Here is a 25,823-nt window from a genome sequence, read left to right as displayed (position 1 = left end):
TAAAATTTGCTCTCTTAGCAGCTTTCAAATACAGTCTCTTAGCAGTGACTATAGTCACTGTGCCGTACATTACGTATTTCCTTTTTTAAAAAACTTATGAATACGAAAATATATTTGACTTAATTTTAATACTTAAATTTTAATCACATTACATTTTTTTAACATCTTTATTGGAGTATAATTGCTTTACAATAGTGTGTTAGTTTCTGCTATATAATAAAGTGAATCAACTATACGTATACCTATATCCCCATATCCACTCCCTCTTGCGTCTCCCTTCCAACCCTCCCTATCGCACCCCTCCAGGTGGACATAAAGCACCGAGCTGATCTCCCTGTGCTGTCACATTACATTTTAAAGAAGCCCAAAGCAGTGCCCCCGTTCACAATCCAGTGAGATTTTATACGCAGCTCATATTCTTCTTGTTCATTTTGCAAAGACTCACATCCATGAACTAATTCTTAACGTATTTTTTCCAGTCAGGCCTTTCTGGGCCCCACGAAGCTGTTTCTTTTCACCAGCTAGTTATTCTGATGTGAAACTTCCTGGGGGAGATGTGTGCCTGGAACAAGGCTGGCGGAAAGCGCGCCTCTGTCTAACCGAGCCAGTGCTCGCAGTTACCGCGCGCTCCCGACACGCCTTGACGCGATTCGGAAATACGACCACCGCCCAGCCTGCTTTGAGGGGGAACTAAATACTGATGACACAAAAGAGTGTTGTTTTGTTTTAACAATTTGAGCAGACTTCTACCCATGTTTTTAATTAACTCTTAGATGGACACAGAGTGCTTTTAGGTGAAGCGTGTTCATGGTCGCACCATAAATCTGGGAATGCGACCGTGCCATCATTTATCTTCTCAATAATGTCGTTGTTCATTAAATAAACAATTTTATTAGGCATCTATAAATAAGAGACTGAAAGAAATCTAAGTTTGTATATATCTACTCTTGGTATCGATGATCTTATATACTACAATTCCTGACTTGCCCAATCGTGGGAAACTGTCCAGTGAGCCTCACGGGTGGTTCCTTCAGCGACTGCTGTGGACCCGGTCATCATCGCATGAAGCAGTTATGTTTTCACTCCTGTCCCAAATCCCCCATTTATTATGATCTAAGATGAATTAGATTCTGAAATATACACTGATATAAACCTAGTACATTTGACCAAAAAGTTTTTATCCTGGTTGATTAGAGAGTCAGAAAACACCAGTCTGAATGGGGGTGGGCATTCTTTACTGCAGCATCAGTTTATTCGCAAAGGATGCCCTTGATTACTAGGAATAAAGACACACTTGGTATTAAGAATGTCACATTTGGAGAAAAACATGACTTTTCTAGGACTGAAATCTGGTTTGGAATATTGTTGGTAAATTCTGATTCTTAAGTTGAATAGTGGGTTCATTGTTACTTTATTGTTATGCTTTCTTTTCATGATATACATTCTTTTATAAATACCAAATATTATTTTTTTAAGGAAGAAACTAGATTGGGTGTTTAGGGCCTAGTTTGTTTAGTCTGTGTTCACTATTTCATTCATTAATTCGTTCATCAATGTGTTGTTAAATGACGTGTGGTTTGGGCAGGATTAAAGATAAGCGAGGTATTTTGTGTCCTTAGATTCTGAATGAAAATTGCAAAGGACAAAACCTCTGTTTTTTGGCTCCCACCAGCCACGTAAAGCGTAGCGCGATTTTCATCCTCCTGCTTTCAGATGGTGGCCAGCGGAGATCTGCAACCCCCGGTCTGTGCCGCTCAACATCCAGGGCCTCAAGCACGACCTGGGGGACTTCCCCGTGTTCTTCTTTGGTTCTCACGACTACTACTGGGTACACCAGGGCAGAGTGTTCCCTTACGTCGAAGGAGACAAAAGCTTTGCTGAGGGACAGACTAGTATTAACAAGACCTTCAAAAAAGGTACGTTGGACAACGTTCACGGTGGCCCAGAACTAACACACCTGTGTTGATCTCTCCGCACCTCCTAACTTGCATAAGACGTGTTTCTGGTGTTAGAGAATTTTCACCAGGTGTTATGATCCGGCGTCCATAAGTTTCCAATCACATTAGAACCACATCACAATCCAGTCAGCTGGAAAAATACATTCAGTGTAGTAGACTGTGCTGTGTACGTGAAAGGAGTTCCCTCAGTGATCTTACTACAAACATAGAGATTATTCTGGAAATACATAGTCTTCTTAATCAAGTGAAGCTCCTTTGCCACAGAAGAGTAGTAAGATAGTAAGACTAAATGCTTCCCAGGAAGAGCCTTACAGCTGCTTTAGCAACAAGTTGCCAGGAAGTTTAGCTTTCTGGGTAAGAGTAAAGTGAATTTAAATCTGGTACGAGGTAAAGAGCTGCTCTCTGGTTCACGTGGAAACCTCTGATCATTGAAGTGGGACCTCTCCTCCGAAGCAGCAGCCTGCATAGGGCACAGTGTTCAGCCGTAAAGGAGTTATATCTTATTTCAGTGTTACCCTATCCTGGTGGTAAATGGTTATTTCCAGAATATAATTTTTAAAAGAAACCCTCAGGCCAGATTCAGTGCGTTGAGAAGGCAGGGTAAAACTAATCTCTTGATGGTTTTTGTTTATTTGGTTTTTGGTATTTATATACTTTGTTTGGTCTTATTGGCAGCGTTGGAAGAAGCTGCAAAACGTTTCCAGGAATTGAAAGCGCAAAGAGAAAGTAAAGAAGCACTAGAGATTGAAAAAAACTCAAGGAAACCCCCTCCTTACAAACACATCAAAGTGAGTCTTTACCCGTGAAAACATTGCTCTTTGACAGACAAGATGAAATGCACTGCTCTCTTAGTAGTTAGAAGGCCCTTGTTGTCTTATAACAACTTTTGCTGATTACCACCCAGTCTTCTGCAGAACAACCTGAGAGCTCCTGTTGGAGTATCAGCCGGGAGCCGAGGTTGCTGCCCTGGGATGATGGGGGCTCTGATGAGCCGCTCATACCGAGGAGCAACACGTTTGACGGGAAACCCCGTTCTTGCTCCATCCGCTTGTCGTGTAACCAAATAAGAATACAGGGATTTAGCCCCTTTCTTCCAGACAGCCCACAGTTGTTTTCAGTTATGAAATTGTCATCAACTGGTAGAAGGAGAAATACACAGGATAAATAAGTGAGAACTCACATCAGGTTTTGATATTTTTGTCAACTAAAGAGAGACAGCTACTAATCTTAGCTTATTCATGGGGAAATTATGATCAAGATAAAGAGCCTTTCTCAGGGTCACACCACAAGGCAGTAGCAGAGCCAAGAGGGCCTGGGTGTTTACCGACGTCCTGTTCAAGTTCCTCCCTCCCGTTTGTGATTTTGTTGTCCAGGCTAACAAAGTAATAGGAAAGGTGCAGATCCAGGTTGCAGACCTGTCAGAGATTCCCCGCTGTAACTGCAAGCCGGCTGACGAGAACCCGTGTGGCTTGGAGTCCGAGTGTCTGAACAGAATGCTGCAGTACGAGTGTCACCCGCAGGTGTGCCCGGCGGGGGAGCGCTGCCAGAACCAGTGCTTCACCAAGAGGCTCTACCCGGATGCAGAAATCATCAAGACGGAGCGGAGAGGCTGGGGCCTCAGGACCAAAAGGAGCATTAAGAAGGTAGCATGGGATGGTGCCAGTGGCGGAACAGACCAGGACCTATGCCTCTTAGAAATGCTTCAATAAGGGTTAAATACATGGGGATTTATTCCAAAATTTTGAAACTTCCGAAGTTGAGAGTTTGGCACTTCTTGAGCAAAGGAGGAGCAGTAAGAAGAGGTAGTAATCAAATACACATAACATACCATTGTAAAGCAATTATACTCCAATAAAGATGTTAAAAAATTTTAAAAATTAAAAAAAATAAAATACACATAACCTTTGGGTTTCCTATGATCAGTCGTAAAAAGGAGAAGGGACACCGGTAATTCTATTTGAAATAATTTTTACTTGTTAAGCAAACTAGATTTAAAATTTGTAAAGGAAAAAGAGTAAAGTTAAGGATGTACTGAGACTGAAACTAGCAACCCCAGGACTTTGCTCCAACATCATAATTCATTAGCCATGAAGCCCTGGTCAAGTCACTTAACCTCGCTGAGCCCCAGTTTCTTCATCTCTAAAATGGACATAATTCCTGCCCTGCATGTTTAAGAGTTGTTGCTAGTCTCAAACTAGATCATATATACAGAAGCAACTGGGAAAAGTTGAGATCTTTGATACTTATAAATTATCTTCATTCTTATACTTTGAAGCAATTTTTCAAAGCAGTCTCTTTGTTTAACATAAGAAATACATGCCCATTGTAGAAGATATTTTAATGCAAATAGCTCAAAGAAAATTGAAAATCACCAGTAAATTCTGCTATTCAGACAGTGGCTCTCAACCTTTAGATATCCTGAGAATCTTCCGCGTTCCTTGTTAAAACAGTGCCACCTGAAATATTGGTGACAGGCCTGAACAGTCTGTTTTAAAACAAGTCCCCACCTCCACCCTTCCCCCCACCTGCCAACGTATAGAACTTGGAGCCGTGTTTAGTGAGAGAAGATGGGCCTAGTGGGAATTTAAAATTATTCTTGGCATTTTTCTGCCTTTTAAAAAATCATCTTTGTAATGAAGAAATACCATATAATGTAGTAAAGAAAATCAAACAATACAAAAAAAGATAATAAAGCGTGAAATTCCTCCTTCACCCTCAATTCCTGGTCTCCTCACCAGAGAGGACCATTGTCCATAGGTTGGTATGTAGCCTTTTAGAACTTTTTCTATGCAATTATACACGTAAACACATATACAAATACATATTCATATATTCTGTATTTGTAGGGTTTTTTAAACATAAATATAATCATACATATTATTCTTTTTTCCCACTTAATGTATCAGAAAATTATTTTTATGGCAGTAATACAGATTTCACCTCATTGTTTTTCATAGTCTCATTGTATTCCATAGTAAAATGTACCATCATTTACATAGCCTGTTTTCCAATAAATATATGTGTGTGTGTGTGTGTGTGTGTGTGTATACACACATACACACATTTTTTAATTCTGTTGATCATCTGTCATCTATTTCTGTAGGTTAGATTGCTGGGGTGAAACTCGTTCATTCAGCGCATGTTTGTTCAGCTGCTTCCCTGTGCCTGGTACTGTTCTAGGCACTTGGAAGACAGCAGTGAGCAGGACACCTTTGTGAGTGCACCAGGGACAGGTGATAGACATATGACGCCACGTACCACCAAATGCCACCAAGAGAAATAAAGCTGTCAGAGAGGGTAGGGGTGCCAGGGACTGGGTTCAGGAAGGTCTGACCCGAACGTGTGAGCGGGGAGGGCGAGCAGGTGCACGTGGACGAGCAGGCCGGAGTGAAGGCCCTCCTGCGCCGGGACCGCAGGGAGCTGGAGAGTGAGCCGAGGAGGGCCGGGCGGTGGGCAGCTGGCAAGGCAGAGGGGCAGCGGGACCAGGTCGTGCGGGTCCTCATCGGCCTCGGGACAGGGACTTCTGGCGGAGTTTAGTAGGGAGGGCATCCGTCTGCCTCCATGTGTTCATTTTCTGTTGCTGCTTAACAGGATAACCACAAACCTGGCAACTTACAGCGTAACACACAGTGTACTATCCCACAGATCCTATAGGTCAGTGCGTAGCTGGGTCCTCTACGTAGGGGCTCACCAGGTTGCAGTCAAGGCACTGACCTGGCTGGATTCTCATTCTTGTGCCTCAACTAGGGAAGGATCCAGCTTCCTGGCTTGCACGGCTGCTGGCACAATGCTGTTCTTCACAGCCCTAGGTCTGAGAGCCTCAGGTGTTTTTGGTTTGGGTTTGTTGTTATTGTTGTTTTGCTGCTCTTGGCTTCTAGAGGCTGCCCGCAGTTCCCTGCCAGATGGGGTTCCCCAACATGGCTGTTTGCTTCCTTACAACCAACGAGGGAGAGAGACGCCCCAGCAGGATAGATGCTGAAGTCCTAATGTAACAAACTCACGTAATCACATCCTGTCACTTGGGCCACATTCTGTTGCTTAGAAGCAAGTCACAGGTCCTGCTGTCTCCAGGGGAGGGGATTACACAACGGCGTGAGCACCAGCAGGCAGGGGTCATGGGGGCCACCTTAAGAGTCTGGGCTTCAGAAGAATATCTTGGGCTGTACTATGGGGAATTTATGATAATGGAGAGAGAGCAATAAAAAGGAGACCATTACAGTCCCGGAGAGAGATGCTGGTGGCCTGGACTAACTAGGGTTGTAGTTGAGTAGGAAGGAAGTGGTTGGATTTCTGACACTTTAAAGGTAGAGCCAACAGGATTTGCCAATGCATTGGGTATGTGGATTGGGTCGCTTGGTCAAAGGCCATCTGCGTTTAGTATGGCATTATATAATGCACATGTTTTGATATTACTTTAATGCCCTGCATATCACTTGCAAATTTTTGTTTATGATTTCAGGGGAGTTTGGGGAGCCATCCTGAAATCTATCCAGTTTAATACCATGTTAACATCTTTTAATAGTGGTTACATTTATTCTAAACCATATTCTAAGTTACTAAATTAATGATATAATTAAGAGAAAAGAAAATACGATCAGGATTATTCTGCACTTTAGCACTTGAGGAATTGCTAATATTAAGACAATTGGTGTTTTACAAAATAGCTAGAAATATACAGTCACTGAACAGCATAATCATAAAGACTTTGTAGCAACATGGAGAAGGTTTGGGTATACTTAGGGGACAGAAACCAAATATCAAATTGAATGTACACAGTCAGTCCCCTTCTTTTCACACATAACAATTCCTAAAAACGTGTGCCAGAGTTAAACAAGGGACTTCCTGTTATGATGTGGTTTCTTTCTTAGAAATTAAAAAAATTACATTTACTGAATTAAACCCTGTCTTTTTGCCATTGCCTTTAAGGACAGATTTCTAGCATTTTTAAAGTTTTTTTTTTTGTCTTTTTGGCCACACTGCACGGCTTGCTGGATCTTAGTTCCCCAACGAGGGGTTGAACCTGGGCCCTCAGCAGTGAAAGTGTGGAGTCCTAACCACAGGACCACCAGGGAATTCCCTGAAAGTTCTTTATTTTGTTATTTTTATCCATAATTGAATTCACAGTTAATGGTTTTAAGTCCAGTGAGCAACTCTTTGAGGCTAAAGATTTGTCACTTTTTGGATGCCTAAAGTATTTCTTTTACAAAATAGCTAGAGACATTTATTCACAACGGTATCAAGTTTACGAGACTTGCGTGCCTCATGTTTGATATCAGCACTTTCACCTTTCTGTATTCACCAATTTTCATAGCATAGTAAATATAAACTATAATAAATGGTTTTTAGGCCTTTAAAGCCACAGAACCCTTTCTTCAAATGAAGCCTTAACTTGAATCCCAATTTGTAAAAAAAAAAAAAAAATGAAGCAGAGCTGATTTGGTTTACATTCTGCTCTATAGGTTTTCATTAAAGGAAACTTGCCATAGAATAAAGTAACGCTAGATGGCAGTGCAGCCAAGATGGCAGTGAAATCTTCTCCCTGGTGAGGGCGGTGATGCCACACGAAGGTGCAGAATGTTTTCAGCGGCCGGGGTCCAAGTCCAAACTGGGCGTAGGAAAAGCCGCTCCGGGCCCACAGTGCGTAGTGCATGAACGTGCAGAGCGGTCCTGTCGTGGCGTCGCAGTTAGAGATGAAGCGCCGTTCTTTCCTAACTCTTTGTCAGAGCTTGTACTGTCAGTTAAAACGGGGGAGGGAGGAAGCCTGAGGTGCACTCGTGTGGTGACCAGGCCCAGCTGGAACGAGCGTGTGGCCGCCTGAAGCAGACGGGGCTCCTCGCCCATCTCACCAACGGCCGGCCGGCTGCCCAGGGAAAGGCTGACCCTCAGGCGCCCGTCTCTTATACAGAAATCACCATCTTGTCTTTTTATCAGTAGAGAAAGGACATTGGCTTATGCTCTTAATGATTCATCAAGATCAGAAAATATAGTATAGTACCCTTGACGTGGCTGGTACTCTCAGATCTGTGATACTGAGAGCTCTGAGAACGGCTAGTGGGAATTTGTGTCGGGCCCGGGGGAGGAACGCAAGTCTGCTGAAACAATAAGCAAATACATTTTCATTTACTTCCTAAGACATTTCTTTGCCTCAAAAATGTATTGGTCCCCCCCCAAAAAAAAAAAAAAGTATTGGTAACACCAGTAAATCCTGTAGCTAATGCTGTTGTCCTAGACTGAATCAGCCACGCTTTTGAGGTAAAAGGGTTAATGTTTATGCACTTGTAAACGTGAAAGGTTGAATGTACTGTGTTTACACTTACTTAAAAAGGCGCTTATCGCTACACACCTGTTAGAACAGCAAAGTGAGAAGTAGGGACTGTACCACATGCTGGTGAGGACGTGGGGAAACTGCATCTCTCATACCTGGGGAGCGTAGGGTGCGAATGTGCAGTGTTACAGCCACTCTGGGAAACAGTACGGCAGTTTCTTAAGAAATTAAACATGTGCTCACCATATGACCCAGCATGTATCCCAGAGAAGTGAAAACCTCTGTCTGCACAAACACTTTATCAGAATGCTCACAGCGGCTTTATTTGTAATAGCCAAAACTTGGAGACCATTCACATGTTCTCCAGCCGGTGACCGGTCACACGAACTGTGGTGCGTCCTTGCTGCGGCACAGCACTCAGCAGTGACAGAAGAATGAACTGTTAATACATACAACCTAGATGGATCTGAAGGGAATTAGGCTCAGCTTTTCGTTAAAAATCCAATCTCTAAAGGTTACGTACTGTGATTCCATTTATAGAACACTCTCGAAATGACGGAACTATGGAGTTGGACAAGGTCCTACTGTTCTTTGCACAGGGAACTATATCCAATATCCGGTGATAAACCATAATGGAAAAGGATATAAAAAATATATGTATAACTGAATCACTTTGCTGTACGGCAGAAATTAACACAACATTGTAAATCAACTATACCTCAATAAAATAAATTTTTAGAAGAACTATAGGGTTGGAGAACAGATTAGGGATGGAGGATGGGTGTGGTTATGAAGGAGAAGCACCGGGCATCTGTGCTGACGGGACAGTTCTGTATCTTGCTTGTGGTGGTGGTTACCTGACTCTGCACCTGGTAGAATCCCATAGAACTACACGCATGCACACATAACACACACAAATGAGTGCCTGTGAAATCGGCGAAATATGAATAAGGCTTGTAGATTGTACCAATGTCAATTTTCTGGTTTTATTTTGTACTATATTTGTATTTCCAGGAATGTTTTTGGTTAATTCTCGGATTATACATGTGATGTTAAGGAATGCTTTCTAATAGGATACACTGATTGTACATTTATATATTGCGTGCTCCTCTGCAGGGTGAATTTGTAAATGAATATGTTGGCGAATTAATTGATGAGGAAGAATGCAGATTGCGAATCAAGCGAGCCCACGAGAACAGTGTAACTAATTTTTATATGTTAACTGTTACCAAGGTAAAATTGCTTTTTTTTTTGGTAAGAAAAAAGGATTTTTTGGTTTAGTTTGGTGATCTTAGGTTAAACTCAGTTTCCTTCCTCTCATTTGGTTTTTCTCAAGCAAATTATAATGGTTTGCGGTAGCCAGTGTGTGTCCCGCTATAATATGCTCATTATACCAGAGTACAAAAGTGAATGATTACTGGCGCCTTGCACAGGTCATGTGAGACGCGCTGTGAATGAGAAGATGACCAGGAGCAGGGTTGACACATCTGGATTTGAGTCCCAGCTCTTAGTCACTGAAAGACCTGGCCCTCAGTTTCTTTATCTCCAAGGGAGAGAATCAGCTCTGTAATTCTAAGTTATAAACCACCAGTAAAGTTCTGCTTTAGCAAAAATCCTAACTGTAAATTGTTCTATATATTTAAATTTTTTTTGAGTTAGGAAAAATGAATGCTGTCAAAAGAAAAATGACAGTAAAACTTCTGGTTTAATACATGTAACTGTGAGTGCTGTTTGATGCACATTACAGCAAAACTATTTCATTTAATTTCTTCAACAGTCCTCTGGAGTATAACCTTTAAAAATTGTGACTCACTATATTGTACATCTGTAACTTATATTGTACACCAATAACTATACTTCAATAAAACTATACTTCAATAAAAGATTTAAAAAAAAAAACAGTCCTCTGATTTACAGAGGACGAGAAACTGAGATCCAGCCATAAGTGATTTGTTGGATATCTTGTTACAGTTTAATGACGAGCCAAGACTAGTACCCATGTTTCCTATGTTCCAGGCTGTCTCTAAAACTGAGTCAGAATAGCCTTACAAGAACCAGAAATCATTTAAAAGAAGTACTATTTTAACTGAAATGTCATTGTTTGAAAGTTTTACCACCTTCATGAACATATACTTTATAAACATAAAATGCCATTTATTTGTGACTGCTGATTGGCCCCTTAAATCCTAGCCTCACTGCCGGTGACCCCTCCAGCCATCTGGGAGGCTCCATCTTCTAGAGCTTTCCCAGACTATCAGAGTTTAAATTCAGGGAGCCAAAATGTTGAGCTTTTTATGGTATTTTGAACTTTTGCGTAAGTAAAAATAGACTATGAAGATTATATCCCAAACTCTAGCCCTTCCATCAGTCAGATCTCCAAGTCTTCATTCAGAGAAGTTTCTTGTTTTTCCTTCCTCCCTCTTTATGGCCTAAGCTCTCATCCATCTACCCCCCTACAAGTTTTGCTTCTTGCTTAGAGCAGGAAAGGAAGGCTGACAGCAACACCCCATAGTTCCCGTCTCAGGTAGCATCCGAACTGAGAGCCCTCTGCTCAGAAAATACCTTTTGTTAAGCCCATGGCCAGCTGATCTAAGTCACATTATTCTGTGGTGTGTTTGTTTCTAGAAACAAACTTTAAAAGAAACTAAACTCCACTTTATCTTACTTGCTTTTGACTTGGTCGTCATGTAAAGTAGAGAACTTAGTCAGTTGTGCCGCGAGCACATTTTCGGAGCTGTCGGTCGTCAGACCTCAGCTGCTGGCAAACAGTGCTGCCTCGTGGCTCTCGCCTGAGTTGGATGTTTCTCAGACACGCTTATGCTCAGTTTCATGTCAAAGGAAATTTTCCTTTCTTTTCTTTCTGAAGGACCGTATCATTGACGCTGGCCCGAAGGGAAATTATTCTCGCTTTATGAACCACAGTTGTAATCCAAACTGTGAAACACAAAAGTGGACGGTGAATGGAGATGTTCGAGTTGGCCTTTTTGCTCTTTGTGACATTCCTGCAGGTAAAAGGGACTGCCCCCTCCCCGGGAAGCAAGTATGTCTTTGAGGGCAGGACATTCTGACACTCAAGTGTCAGACAAGTTTTGACACTCAAGTATTTATTCAAATAAGATAAAGAGCTGTATTTAGAATTGTTACCTGCCTGTAGGAAGTAAACATCTACATCCTGCAAAAGGGAGCTTAGTAAGAGAGGGTATCACAGAATTCTGTGTCTATGATCCTGCTGAATTAGTTCTCCAAATTATTGCTGTCTGTATAATGTAACCAAATGTTTAAGCTTTTGTTTCCTTTTTTTTTCTTTAATATTAAAGAAAATATTAACCAGTTGTTACCATCAACTGGTTTCTTCGTTTGTTTGTGGGGGGGTTTTGTTTTATATTTTAGTTTGAAAAATCAGTCTGTTTCAAATTAGACATAAAACACTCCTCAAAGCAGAGTTACTGCTTTCATTTTTCCTTACCCATCCAGCATCAATAACAGCAAGACTTAATTTCTTGTTTGTTAAGTCTGTAGAAAAGTGGGTGGGAAGAGAAATGCTGGAGCTAAAAGGGATGTAAACTGTGTTTTTAGCACTCGCTGTGGATTGCTGAGGTCCAGCTAAAGAAAGCTTGAACTGGGAATTCCCTGGCGGTCCAGTGGTTAGGACTTGGTGCTTTCACTGCGGGGGCCCAGGTTCGGTCCCTGGTTGGGGAGCTAAGATCCTGCAGCCGAGCGGTGTGGCCAAAAAAACAAAACAAAACTTTAAAATGCTAGAAATCTGTCCTTAAAGGCGACGGCAAAAAGACAGGGTTAAATTCAGTACTTAATATAATTTTTTTAATTTCTGAGAAAGAAACCACTTCATAACAGGAAGTCCCTTGTTTAACTCTGGCACACGTTCTTAGGAATCTGTTATGTGTAAAAAGCAGGGGACTGACTGTGTACATTCAGTTTGCTATTTGCTGCATGGTGTGGCCAAATTTAAAAAAAAAAGAAGAAGAAGAAAGCAAGCAAGCTTCGACCTCCTAGTTTGAATCCCTGGGTCTTTGGTGTATGTAGTAAATGTGCATTTTGAAGTCTTTTCTGATCATAATGTGAGGCACTAATTACTGGAAATGGTATGGCTGTGACAATTCCACGGTCATCTTTGTCTTTGTCTTGTCTTTGTTTATTTAGAAACTAGTGTAAATTAGTTTTAGAAAAGAGAGCTAAACTAGAACCCATTTTTCTTGAGCACAGATTTCAGATTCTTGGTCTCTGTCACATGGTCTTTGACCACTTCAGTGAAAAGAATATGATGGTCTTTGTAGAATATCTATTTTTGCTTTAATCATTGGTGGATGGGACGTTTTCCTCTAGTTTTTTGTTTTGTTTTTTTTGTTTGTTTTTTTCCTTTTTCCCATCACTGTCTTCAGTGTGGAACACGGAGGATGGAAGGGTCTTCATGTCAGAATTGTGTCTCTTTTTTCGTTGTGAGGGTGTGTCTTTGACAGCATTTCTCTCCCCCAGGACTTGAGTCTGAATACTTCTCTCTCTTGTGTTCTAGGGATGGAGCTAACATTTAATTACAACCTGGACTGTCTGGGCAACGGCCGGACGGAGTGCCACTGCGGGGCGGATAACTGCAGTGGTTTCCTCGGCGTGCGGCCAAAGGTCAGTGGCTGCAGGGGGCGCCCCTGGGGCTGGGAAGGGGCTGCCGAAGAAGCTTGTTTGGGGCTGTCTCAGGAGGTGCTGGCCGGGGGGACGTGGTTTAGTTTGCAGGCCAGCAGTTGCGTTTACCCAGAGTTTAGACTCCGACCTCCCACTAGAGCATGTCTTAGTGAGAACTGTTAGGTTCTGAAAATGTCTGTGTTTCTGATTGAATTTGAAGTTAGCAAGATCTTTTTCAAAAACTTCAAAAAAAAATTCACACTATCCTAACACACTTTAGTGTATCCGAATTATACACTTTAAATTGGTGAACTTTATGGCTTGTGAATGCTATCTCAGTTGTCTTTGCGATTAAAAAAAAAAAAAAGACACCTATTCAGAAATCAGTGAAAAATGAATTATTTTTACTACAGTTCCGTGACAGGGTAAGCCCTCCTGGTGTTTTAGGTAACCGAACAACAGGTGAATTTAAATGAACGTGAGGTTGTAGGCTCTCCCTTTTATGTAAAGCTTCACGCACTGTGATCGTTAAAACCTGACCCCCTCTTTCCTGCCAGTCGGCATGTGCGTCCACAACTGAAGAAAAGGCAAAAAACGCTAAGCTGAAGCAGAAGAGACGAAAAATCAAAACAGAGCCGAAGCAGCTGCACGAAGATCACTGCTTCCAGTGCGGGGACGGCGGCGAGCTGGTCATGTGCGACAGGAAGGACTGCCCCAAGGCCTACCACCTGCTCTGCCTCAACCTGCCCCAGCCGCCCTACGGTGAGCCCGGCCTGCCCGCCATGCCCGACTCAGATACGGGCGGTCCTGCCCCTGGGTGGAGCCGTGGGATAGGAGGCGTTGGAGAGAACAAGCAACAGTAGCAAGCAGAGGTTTTGCTAGTGAAAAATCTGTCTCAGTGCTGGTGGGGGGCGCCCGTGGGCCAGCAAGGACTGGTGTCTCACTGTCCATTACCACAGGTGGTGGTTGGCTCCTAGTTGAGTTTGGGGCAGTAGCTCGCAGCCACACTGACAGGTGCAGCCAGACCCCTGCTGGCTGAGGTTTGGAGTCATAGTCACCTGCGTTCAGTCCCCAGTCCGAGAGGAAGGTGGGAAGTGGGGTGTCTCGTGGGCGTTGGGGACGGGCACTCACTGGGCTCCTTCCCTTCTTCCCGCCCGCGCTAGGAAAGTGGGAGTGCCCGTGGCATCAGTGCGATGAGTGCAGCGGCGCAGCCGTGTCCTTCTGTGAGTTCTGTCCGCGTTCGTTCTGCAAAGACCACGAAAAGGGGGCTCTGGTGCCCTCCGCCCTGGAAGGCCGTCTCTGCTGCTCTGAACATGACCCTGTATCTCCCGTGTCACCCGAATACTGGAGCAAGATCAAATGTAAATTGGAATCACAAGACCACGGAGAAGAAGTCAAAGAATAAACGGGCAGTGATTTCCTTCTTTTTTTATTTAAACGAAGAAAGGAAAAGAAAAAAGTAGAGAATGCGTTAGTACAAGAAGAGGCCGCTGCAGTGCCTGCAGCCTTGGGCATCGGCGCTGCCGAATTAAAGTGAAGGTGGGGAGCCAGGCCGTGCAAGCAGAAGCCGTTCGTGGGATCTGGCTTTTCGGTTTCGTTCTGTCAGTCTGGGGGTTCTGTTGTGGAGGGTTAGATTCCCTTGGTCTTTTCTTGCCTTTTATTGTGCTTCAATGCCTTTGCAGCTGGCAAAAGAGATGTCTTCGCTTTTAAAATAAGAACAAAGAGAAAAGAAAATTTTGTTAATGAGATAAATTTAAAGTCTAGGATGTGTTCCTTGGGTGTAAAAAGCAAAAGTAGCCATCATTCCTTTATTTATTTTCATTTTTAAAATTTTGAGAAGTGTAGTTCAGATAGTCTAATCTGTGTGTGTGTGTGTGTGTGTGTGTGTGTGTGTGTGTGTGTGTGTTAAGTAGGAATTGCAGAAAGCCCTCTAGAAAAGGGTATGGTGGTCTTACATACCTCTTTCCTGAGCAGTAGGGAGGCTGGCTTTGCTTTCCCTTCCAGACGCCTCTCGTAGTCTTAGAGAAGGGCTCTGTGGGAGTATTGAATCTGGCCTCTTGAAATCAAAAGGCCTCAGTGAATATTACCTCTGTGGTCTTAAACTAGGTGGGCTTTCCGGTATAACTTTACCTAGAGAGGTATATAATGTTGTTGTTGGTTTTTTGTTTTGGAGAAAAAAAGAAATCGATGCCCTCACTGAGTTTGAAACGTTCTCCACTGATAATGGGTGTTTTTGATGAAGTGTGTCTCTGTGGATATGAATACAGAGTTAGAATGGTCATTCCTGTTGTCTTGACACACTGGTAAAGGCAGCTAAAGGGAGATGAAAGGCACAGACCAAAAGTTGGGTCAAATAAGCCCCATTTTCTATCCAATTTAATGTACACCCTGGTCTGACTTGGAGAGAATTATGGGCATTTTAATTTTCTGTCTCTGCTTTCCTCTCCCAAGCAAACATTCCCTTTGTCAGCTGACCACTCAGTCACATGTCCTGGTGAAAACTACACAAATGAATTTGAACTGTATTTGAATAGATCTTTTTGTTCAGTTCCTAATTTGGGGGTGAAAGTGGTAGGGGGCATCCCCAAGTTATATGTAAACAGTTACCCAGTACTTAAACTCACCCCCACTGAGGAAGGGGAAGCACTCGTACTTCTACAGGGTAAATGAGAGCCACACAAACACACTTCATGGCAGGAAGCACTTAGGGAGAGCTCCACAGAAAGCAGTGATAGCAAGAATGGTTGGAGCTCATAGACGCAAGTGAACCGGAATATCTGCCCACAGAACTCACTTGCTTTTAATGCTTAGGAATATGTATATTCCAGGATTCCCTGTATGAATTAATTAGTCCTGTCAGACATTGTTGTAACACTGTACTAAGTAGAAGCCTAGGTTTAGCTTGAATGAACGTCAACTTCTCTGTGAATTTTGACTGCTAACAATTGCCGGTACCTGGTAGCATTTATTTTCCCTCAAGAAGTACCCAGTGACCTTATAAAGGCAGGGAAGATAGATGCTCCACAACATTCCTTCAGTTGCGCTGTGTGTTCCTTTTTCTTATCAATTTAGAATTCTTCTCTGGAAAAAAGGAGAAAAAAATCTGTTTTGTGCTTCTTTTTTTTTTTTTCTTTGTATGTAAATGTGCAATTATACTGGATTTTTTCTTGTTAAAAAAAAAAAAAAAAAAGAAAACAAACAAAAAACACTACAATTCCTTTACTTAAGCTCCTAAACTGCCATTTGCCTGATTCCAGCAAATAATTCTGAGGTAACTTATTGGGCCTCCAGTAATTCTGTTGATTAGATATGGTCCCAAAAGAAAGAGCAAGATAGAAAATGCTATATGTATTACCAAATGCGACTGCTACAAGTCACATGAATTACAGCTCACCAAAACACTAAAGTTTGCTCTTGAGCAATTATCTAGTTTGATGTCCTTTTAAAAAATAATTTAAGAAAATCTAGGTTTTATCATACTAAAACTTTATTTTATATATGTATATGATAAATGTTTGCTTTTTTAAACTTACTAACATGAAGGATTTCCTTTAATATTCGAAATGCACCTCGTGTTGAAACGGTATCCAACATGGAATCTTATCTCCTTGCTTTGTTTTGGACTTAGTGCTATTTAATATCTGGTGACTTTTATATGGTAAGCCAGGGTATATCCTGTATACTACAAATACCTTAGGTTTAAGTATTTTTATGCAGCTTCTTCATCGTGTCACATTTTGTTTGTGTGTCTGTAGCAGAGCTCTGCTGAGGTTTTTTAATTTGGGCGGGGGGTGGGGGGTTGGCTAATAGGGTTGTTCTGCCATTTCAGAAATCAGGGCGGAAAACACCATCGCTGACTGCAGCCGTGGGGTCTTTGTCCGCGAGTGTCCTTTACGGTCTGGAACGTGCTTTTAGTCCTGGCAGTGCCAGAGAGCTCTCCTCACACCTCATACTGTCGCCTAGTTTGTATATTTTAAAGGTGCAGGCTATGGAAGCAGAAAAAGAATAAGTTGTGCTTTATATGTGCATAGTATCCATGCAGGGTGCTTGTCTGTGCTTCACCAATGAAATTTTGCAAAAGACATGTTGCTCACTGGTAGCTGGAAGTTGTTATTTGTTAACTTTTAAATCTGTCTGTGGTCACAGCGTAAATGGTTGGTTTTTAATTCTTGTCCGAAAATGAAATAGCTTAAAGCAGCATGGGATAACGGTGGTATTTTTTTTAACCTTATGTTGGCTCTTTGGTGGAAGATGCGAATGTAAGATTTTTGATAATCAGCATAAATCTTCAGAAATCGGGTCTGTAACAGCTAGAGGTGAAATCCTGGAGGCCTTCCAGGCCCTGCGCGGGAGGGGGTGTGAGGAGTCGGGAGCTGCCTGTCCTGTCGCCGGCTGGGAAGGGACGGGTGGACGGCCCTGCGTTCCTGGCAGGCGGAAGCAGCTGGAGGAAGTGAATCACTTCTTGAAGATCTAATCAGGGCTGGAGTTAGGAGTGAGGTGGGTTTTATTTTCATTTTTCTTTTAACAAGTTCCCACCCTATCCTAATTCTCAGAAATGCTCTGGCCTAAGCTATAAAATAGGCTGACTTTTAGAATCATTGAAACTTGGAGATTTCTGTGTGTTCAAATCAGGAACACATCTAAAAACTAAAAAAAAAAAAAAAAGGGGGGGGGTGGGCAGGGGGAAGGCCGCTCCCAGCTGCTATTTCCCCAGAGTATTCGGAGGCACGCCTGTGAATAACGCTGGGAAACTCACAACATCGAGATGATCGCGGAAAGGACTCAGACAGGGCGGCTGTTGGACACCTTCTTTCCTGACTCAGGAAGTAGAGTTTCCCTTCAGAGTAGCTCGCTGCATGGTGTGTCCCAGTCAGGGTCCAACCCAGATCTGCGGTTCGGAAACAGATGGGCCAGCTGTGTGGAGCGCAGTCTCTGGACTCCAGGGATTTGTTGCTTGTCTTTCATTTCATTTTAAAACAGAAAGCTCTTCTTTAGCATTCACCTTAAAGTCAAGGTACCGCCGCATGCCATGTCCCACTAGGATAAGAGAACAAGTTACCGTGGCGTCTTGACAGCTTGGGAAGCTCACGCTTGATGTCCTTCTACATTGGGAAGTTGCTTGTGCTGGGCAGTGCAAATTAGACTTGAATTACTTCTTAAAAGGCTGATGTGTACAGCCCCCTTATTGTCCGAGCTGCTGCAGACATGAAGTGATCATTTGGAACAACTTCCTTTGGCCTCGGGCCACCTAGAATTGGTCTCTGGTTATTTGTAAACAAACAGTAGAACTCGCTTCCCTTTCCAGATAGGCTCGGAAATATAATTAGACAGCTTTGCCCTATATTGACAAATACGAAGAGTTGGGAATTTGTATATACTGAAATCTACCGACATTTATCCGGGGTGGGGTACAGGGAGAAAGGGGGTTACAGTAGGGTAAGGGAGGGGGTGATAGTGTTTACCACAGGTACGAAGTAGCCACTTTAACATTGAGACCTCTGCCTCATTGAATTCAGGTTTTTTAAGTACTTGAAACTCCTCAGATTCTCCTTATTTTACAGTTATTTTAAAATTTATGAAGTAGAAAGCATTGTTTTGTATACTGTTTTGTCTCTTACCCTCTTGAACTTGGATTAAAGGCGAAGTTCTGCAGACGGAAGTGTCCACAGTAGTTCTCTCAGATTCAGTGCACACATTCGGGGAAGAGACTCCTGCATGAAATACCAGCAGCATTTATACGAGTACTTCATATGTATGTTCTCTGTTCTGTTATTTTGTCAACCCTATCCCCAAGCACCTCTTCTTTCCTTTTAATATATGCCTGCGTAGGGAAAAAAACAAAAATGTGCACTTATGTTACACTCCTGAAATGCTGGGTGTAACCTGTGTTTCAAACCCATTTCCGTTCTTTTCAGTCCATTGCTTAAGTGACAAGTTCAGGTGCATGTGGCACATATGTACGAAGGAGGAAGAGAATTACCTGTCCTTCGGTGGCATCCCAGAGTCATTAGTGTGTAAGAAAAAGGGAAAAGATGAATAGTTACCAAAGTCATTTACTCAGTCCTTCGTTTTCTTATGTGACATCACTGCACCTGTTAGTTGGCAAGAAAGCACCCTCGGGTTTCCCTTCCCCACCTGCCACAGACTTCTGATGTGTGCGAATGTCTCTCGGTATCCATCAGATGACCTAAATGAGGGATTCAAACGGTATTCTTGTCAGTTTAGAAGTGGACTGGATAAAATTTACTTTTACTTTGTTGTCACTAATATTGCTCTTTATCTCATTCGTGCTGTCACATGCCCTGTGTTAAAAAAAAAAAGAAAATCATGTTGCCACTGATAACCAAGATGCTAAATGATGACTACAACTGGTTCTTTTTATATACAAGGGTGTGTGCATAATTGGAATTGATAGGAGAAATTCATTTGTATCCACTTGTGATATTGCACAACAAACACAGATACCTACAGATTCTGCTCTCATTTCCTCCTGATCTTTATGATAATTACCTTTGTAGCTTGGTTATTTCTGTACTTTGTTTATCTGTAATAAACTTTGTAGATCCTGTGAACTGTTATTTTTTGCCTAAATCCCTTGAGACTTGAGTCTTTAATAACAAAGCATCAATATTCACTAAGTCAGTCTCTTTTGAGTTTCTGTGACTTGGCTAGAAGCTCTTGACACTAAAGATTAGTGTTCATTTTCCCTGGGGGTATTCCACTAGGGCATTACTGTATAATGACTTGATGTTGCCACATAGACTTCAAGATATATGATATTTTGGGGATTTTGTTGATTGGCCTATGTTTTATTGCATAGTGTGAAACGTGTAAAGCTTGGTTAACCTGTATATAGATAGCTTATTGTTGACTAGTTACGGTGTATTAGCATTGCCTGTAATATTTAAGCTTCTTACTACTGTGTGTGCTGGTAGGAACATATAATTTTTGTACATTATATTTACTGAGATGCTGCCTTTCTTATTTCACAAATACTTTGGAATTCAAATGTGTTTTTTGCTTCCGTGAGGATTAATTTGGAAAGGTTTTTAATGACATTCCACTGATTTCAGATTTTGCTTGAGGTTGACTTCAATAAATTGTCCCGTATGTTCCAAATTAAATATGTGGACTTGTTCATTGCCCGTAATTTCTTGCTACCACTCAGTGGGCAAGAGGCCATCCTGGGCGGGAGGGGACCAGCGCGGGGCCGAAAGACCCAGCGCGTCCATCGCGCCGGCGAGGCCCGCAATGCGGTCCTGCGGGAGCCCGGCACGTCTTCCCGCAGCACGCGCTGTGCTTCAGGGGACTTGGATCCGGAAACGAGACGTCCGCGTGGTCCCCGGGAGGGAAGGCCCGGGCCTCGGTAAGGTACGCAACGTCGGGCGCGCGGACAGGCGGGGAACAGACAGTTGGGGCGACCCCTCACTTCCGTCCGTCGCTGTCTCAAGCGCTGGGGGCCGCCCCCGCCCCGCGCTCGCCCCCGCCCCCGCCCCGCGCTCGCCCCCGCCCCGCGCTCGCCCCCGCCCCCGCCCCGCGCTCGCCCCCGCCCCGCGCTCGCCCCCGCCCCGCGCTCGCCCCCGCCCCGCGCTCGCCCCGCCCCCGATCCGGCCCCGCCCCGCCCCCGATCCGGCCCCGCCCCTCGCCCCCTCCCTCGGCGCCGCCACGTCAGCCTTGAGCGCGCGCGCCGTGATGGGGAAGGAGGTGGCGGCGGAGGTGGGCGTGCGGCTCGCGCTGTTCGCGGCCTTCCTGTAAGGACTTGCGCTCGGGCCCCCGGCCCCCGGCCCCGCTCCCCAGCCCGGGGCCGGTAGTTCCTGCCGCCCGGCCGGGCTCCGCGCGCGCTTCCGGGAAGCCGCCGACGCGCCCGCACCTTTGTGTCCCCTTTAGGGTAACAGAGCTGCTCCCGCCCTTCCAGAGGCTCATCCAGCCCGAGGAGATGTGGCTCTACCGGAATCCGTACGTGGAAGCAGAGTATTTCGCCACCAAGCCGATGTTTGTGCGTGGAGAACCAGCCTTCCTTCTGACCGCACTTCTCACGGAGCCGAACGCTAGGGAGGGAGCGGGCAGGTCCCCCTGGCTCCGCCACGGAGCTGAAGACCAGCCTTCGCGTCGTAACGGTTAAGGGCCAGGTTGAGAGAGAAGTCCGTCCGCTTCAGCTCCAGGGACAGGGTCCGAGGGCGGCTGCTCAGGGCGGCCCGGGGCAACTGGTCATTGAGAGGAGGGGTGACGGCGGCTCCCGCGGGAGCTCGGCGCCCAGCTAGCCGCAGGCAGACCCGGGACACCGCACTTGCGGGGGAGCCGGGAGGTCTGATAGGCCAGTTCTGTCACTTCACCCCTCTTGCTGTGGGAGCTCTTTTCCCAGCCAGCTGTGTGCCGTTCTCGGGGCGGCCCTGTTTCCTTTCGTGTGCTGAGCTCTGCCGTGTCCGGCGCAGGTCGTCGCCTTGCTGGCCCCGCTGGCCCCGGTCCTCCTGGCCAGGTGTCTGAAGAAGGCGGACGCAGCGGACAGCCGGCAGGCCTGCCTGGGTAAGCGCGGCCTCCCCAGCGCCGTAAGCAGGAGGCGGGGGCCCCCACGGGGCTTGCGGCTGCGGTGGGGGGGGGGGGGCTGAGCTCTGCGTTCCTCGGTGACTGTCTCCCGGGTGCCCCGCCTGCTACCTGTGAGACGTGCTCCACGTCCTGGGTGTGCACCGGACGATTTGCAGCTCCGACGCGTCCTCAGCCCGGGTCGCGCGTTCTCCCTGTGCCACGGCGGAGTGGCCACCGGGGGCCGGGATTATTCTCACGCTCCGCTCCGGCTGGAGCCCGAGCGCTTCTCTGTCCCCGGAGACCGCGGCTGCGCCTAACGAGACAGGGACCCGGCCGCTCCTCCTGGGCAGACGCTACCAGCAGCTACTTCCGTTGCCTTCCAGCTGCCAGCCTGGCCCTGGCTCTGAACGGCGTCTTCACCAACACAGTCAAACTGATAGTGGGGAGGTGAGTGCCCAGCGCTGCCGCCCGCCCCGGCCCCCCCCCCCCCAGGAGAGCAGGCGCACGCAGCTGCTGCCACATCTTCCCCGTAGCCTTTTCTCTTTGTTCTCAGTCTGATCTTTTTCTTTTTTTTTTAAAATAATTTATTTATTTTTGGCTGTGTTGGGTCTTCGTTTCTGTGCGAGGGCTTTCTCTAGTTGCGGCAAGCGAGGGCCACTCTTCATCGCGGTGCGCGGGCCTCTCACTATCGCGGCCTCTCTTGTTGCGGAGCACAAGCTCCAGACGCGCAGGCTCAGTAGTTGTGGCTCACGGGCCCAGTTGCTCCGCGGCATGTGGGATCTTCCCAGACCAGGGCTCGAACCCGTGTCCCCTGCATTGGCAGGCAGATTCTCAACCACTGCGCCACCAGGGAAGCCCTAATTTTTTCTCTTCTAACAAACAAACACTCCCTCCCTTCCCTCTACCTCGGTCCCTCGGGTGACTCTCAGGCTCTTTTCTGCCCTGAACAGCATTTCCCACTGACACAGAGTAGGTGTCCGCCAGAGCACCCCCAGAAGCTGCAGCACGACTCACTCTTTGCCCTAAAAAGTAACTATGTGCTGCAGTGGCTTTTTTTCCTTCCTGATTTAAATATTGACCCTGGAAATAAGGCTTTTCTCTTAGTGGTGACTATCCAATCCGGTTTCACTGTTTTGCCTGGGACACTATTTGACTGCCAGTTAAGAAGGTATCTAACACAACCAAAAAATAACTTCTGGAGTTGTAAATGATCCACGTTCAGACCTTGCTTATTTCTTGCAGGCCACGCCCAGACTTCTTCTACCGTTGCTTCCCCGACGGGCAAGCCCATCATGACTTGATGTGCACAGGAGATGAGGACGTGGTGAACGAGGGCCGCAAGAGCTTCCCCAGTGGACATTCTTCCTGTATGAATACCACGTGGACTCTACAGCTATGCTTTTTTTTTGGATCATTGAATTTAACCTAGGAAGCTTGTGAGGATGGGAACATCTCACGCACTCTTGTTCTTGTATCTAGAAATCGGAGAGCCCCCTTCTTTAATGACAAGCTTGAACCTCGAATATTAAATGTTCGAGGACAGAGGAAGTAGTTTACCTTCATAAAATTTGAACATTTTATTATTACTGTATTATTTGCCTAAATCCTGCAATCTTGTTCCAGTCATAAAAATATTAACCTTTATTGAAGAGTTACTGTATGTCAGGTGCTTCCGAAAGCATTTTAGATTCGTGTCTCGTTTGATACCATAAAGAAAGAGCCCAATGAGATGGGTACTGTTATTTTTATGATTCCCATTTATGCATCAGGAAACTAACGCATCAGGAAGTGAAGTCCCATCGCTAGGATTCCAAAACTATTCTCAGGGTAAATGTTACTGACTTTGGGAAGCGGTCCTTTATGTATGTTCCCTTTTGTTTCCTTCTCCCTCATAACCGACGATGTAGATCGATGATCTACACCGAAAGTTACCAAAAGGGAGAAAAACATGTTCATACCCGCTAGCCTCCTCTTTTTCTTTAAAAGACACATACTTAGAGGTTTTCCCTCTTCTAGTTGCATTTGCTGGTCTGGCCTTCGCGTCCTTCTACCTGGCAGGGAAGTTACACTGCTTCACACCACGAGGCCGAGGGAAATCCTGGAGGTTCTGTTCCTTTCTGTCACCCCTGCTCTTTGCAGCTGTGATTGCACTGTCCCGCACCTGTGATTACAAGCATCACTGGCAAGGTAAGCAAGGCATCAGGCCATGGGCGCCCCCGCCGTTCTCCCATCGTTCCTCCCTAGCACTCGGCACAGGAGGCGCTCCCCGGGTGTCTGCTGAATGAACAGACAAGGGAGCAGAGGGTGGCCTGCGTTCTGTACTGAGTATGCGCTCATCACTACACAGAAAGTGAAAACGCACGCGGTTAGCTTTTAAACAGATTACCGAGGAGGAACATTCTGATTTTCCCATGACTTTGAAGCAGCATAAGTTCAGAATAAACTCTATAAGAAATTTTTTACAACCAACCTCAAAGTTCAATTTACTTATACTGTCTTAAAAATCAAGTTCACTGTCGTTGAGATTTTTGTTCAGAAATGAAAGTAAAATTCAAGAAAACATAAAATTGTAATTAAACCAAAGAAATTTAAGTTGAATGACAGAGTAAAACATCCAAATTACAGAATATTTGCACAGAAATCCCACAGTTCAAAAAAAAAAGCTTACAGTATTGCCCAGAGGACCTTAGGAGCTCAGTTTTAAAGAATAAACTAAATTTTTGCAAAGAGAGGCAACTCCTGAAGAGTTTATTCCTTCCTCTAGAACCCTTTAAATGTGAGAAGGAGTTGCTGATAGCATTAAGTGAACCTTCATTATTCTTCTCAATTGAAAATATTCAGTGCAGTGAACTCAGAGAAAGCCTTGTTATAACTACCCAACTAAAGATGTGTTTTGATTTGGTGTTTAGAGAACAACCTGACAATGACAATCCCGCAACTGTACGATAAAATTAAGAAAACCCAAAAAACCGATAAGCCTGGAATTGAGGGGTTTTGCCGGCTAAACAAGTAGAGTAGCCTGGAGGGCCCAGCTCCCTCTGCCGGGTGGCACCACCGTGACTGAGGGGGCGCCCGTCTCCTCTGCCGTCAGATGTCCTGGCTGGATCCGCCATCGGCCTGACGTTCGCCTACGTCTGCTACAGGCAGTACTACCCTCCCCTGACGGACGCCCAGTGCCACAGACCACTGCAGCACGGCCCTGCTCTTCCCACCGCGCGAAAGCAGCCCGGCGACCCTCGTCATTTCGATGTTTAGACACTGGAGCTGCCTCCCTGGAAAACAGGTGAATCAGCCCCTCCTAACTCACCACACCCAGGACAAGAATTTCTGACCTTTTACCTCCTGAGAGGTACAGGTGAGGACAGAAGCCCCCATGATCATGCAGTTTCCCTAGCTCACAGGGATTTATTGCGAGGAGTCAAGGTCCTTTTTAACTACTGTTTCCCACGCATTCCAGTAATGAGATCTTTCCATGGTCTTTCCAGCTTATGAATGTGACCCATCGGATTGGTATCCCAAGATCTATATAGTGTTTTTACACTTAACTTCAGTACTGTTCTTGGAATGATTCTGTCACAAAGAAGCTTTCACCTTAGCCCCACTTTATCCTAGAAGCTAGCATTGATTATCAGAACTTAATTTCCATTTCCCATAGCTCAAAATCTTAAAATCTAGGGCATGAGCAATTAAATTATTTTAGTTCTGTTTACTTTCTCTGGTGGCAATTCCATCACGCCTTAAATAGGAAAATCTCCAATTCTGGCTTATTTACCACTGTGCGTATCTTATTCAAGTCCAGCTAGGTACTGCTGTCCATTTTGAATACTGTAAACATAAACGATTTGATAATTTGTTGAATTACTGAGTAAACACAATAAAAAAGAAACTGGTCAGGAGCGTGGATTCAGTACTCACTCTCTCCACCTTACTTGTGTTAACTGTGCTCACGAGCTGCTTTCCCTCCACTCAGGACTGAAGATCTGCCCAAATGCGCCAGCTGTGCCAAGCGGCCAAGGCAGGGCAGGGTAGTCAGAGACCTGGCTGTCTGGAGGGCAGGTGAGTCTCCTCCCGCCCCGCCCTCACGGTAGGGAATAAGGGACCGGGACTGGACGTCGGCGGAACTGATGGTGTAGGACCTCTAACGGCCTTTCTCTGTGTTGTGATTATATTTTATTTGTTTTATTTTTGTGATTATATTTTAAATATGACCTTGATTTGTGTATTTCTATAACATATTTTCAATATATCTTTTTCCTAATGGTGAACGTGGTTTTTTGTGCTTAAAGTTCCATTTGAGACCTGAAACATTTCCAAAGTTAGACACCAGATTCCCTATCTGACACAAGTGATTCCACTATCTATAGCAGTGGCTGATGTCAATAATACCAAAGGAGCATCTCAATATTTACCTTATAATCGCCGCACTTTAAATCAACAGTCAA

General features: G+C 44.8%; 2 protein-coding genes across 6 annotated transcripts in view; both read left to right on the top strand.

Annotated features, from left to right (window-relative positions):
* The window catches only part of NSD3 (nuclear receptor binding SET domain protein 3), a 108,197-nt gene extending 88,215 nt beyond the window's left edge, over positions 1–19,982 (top strand). For 4 of the 5 annotated variants that reach the window (XM_082374642.1, XM_082374644.1, XM_082374640.1 and 1 more), the window contains 8 exons: positions 1,714–1,916; positions 2,634–2,746; positions 3,332–3,601; positions 9,340–9,456; positions 11,090–11,231; positions 12,755–12,861; positions 13,416–13,620; positions 14,022–19,982. In XM_082374642.1, the coding sequence (XP_082230768.1) occupies positions 1,714–1,916; positions 2,634–2,746; positions 3,332–3,601; positions 9,340–9,456; positions 11,090–11,231; positions 12,755–12,861; positions 13,416–13,620; positions 14,022–14,263 (1,399 nt within the window). In that variant the 3' untranslated portion in view covers positions 14,264–19,982. The remainder of the gene's footprint in view (positions 1–1,713; positions 1,917–2,633; positions 2,747–3,331; positions 3,602–9,339; positions 9,457–11,089; positions 11,232–12,754; positions 12,862–13,415; positions 13,621–14,021) is intronic. The other variant, XM_082374643.1, reaches the window with a different exon arrangement.
* A 522-nt stretch (positions 19,983–20,504) lies between these two features.
* On the top strand, positions 20,505–25,646 carry PLPP5 (phospholipid phosphatase 5). Its single transcript, XM_082374663.1, is given in 9 exon segments — positions 20,505–20,609; positions 20,746–20,880; positions 20,882–20,987; positions 21,291–21,381; positions 21,765–21,828; positions 22,624–22,748; positions 23,398–23,568; positions 24,473–24,664; positions 25,352–25,646. Coding segments are annotated over 8 exon segments (915 nt in total). The 5' UTR covers positions 20,505–20,550; the 3' UTR covers positions 24,637–24,664; positions 25,352–25,646.
* The last annotated feature ends 177 nt before the right edge of the window (positions 25,647–25,823 follow it).

Source organism: Balaenoptera borealis (genome assembly GCF_965194805.1).
Source record: "Balaenoptera borealis genome assembly, chromosome: 21".
In the NCBI taxonomy this organism is placed as follows: Eukaryota; Metazoa; Chordata; class Mammalia; order Artiodactyla; family Balaenopteridae; genus Balaenoptera; species Balaenoptera borealis.
This window is presented reverse-complemented; position numbering and strand designations above follow the sequence as displayed.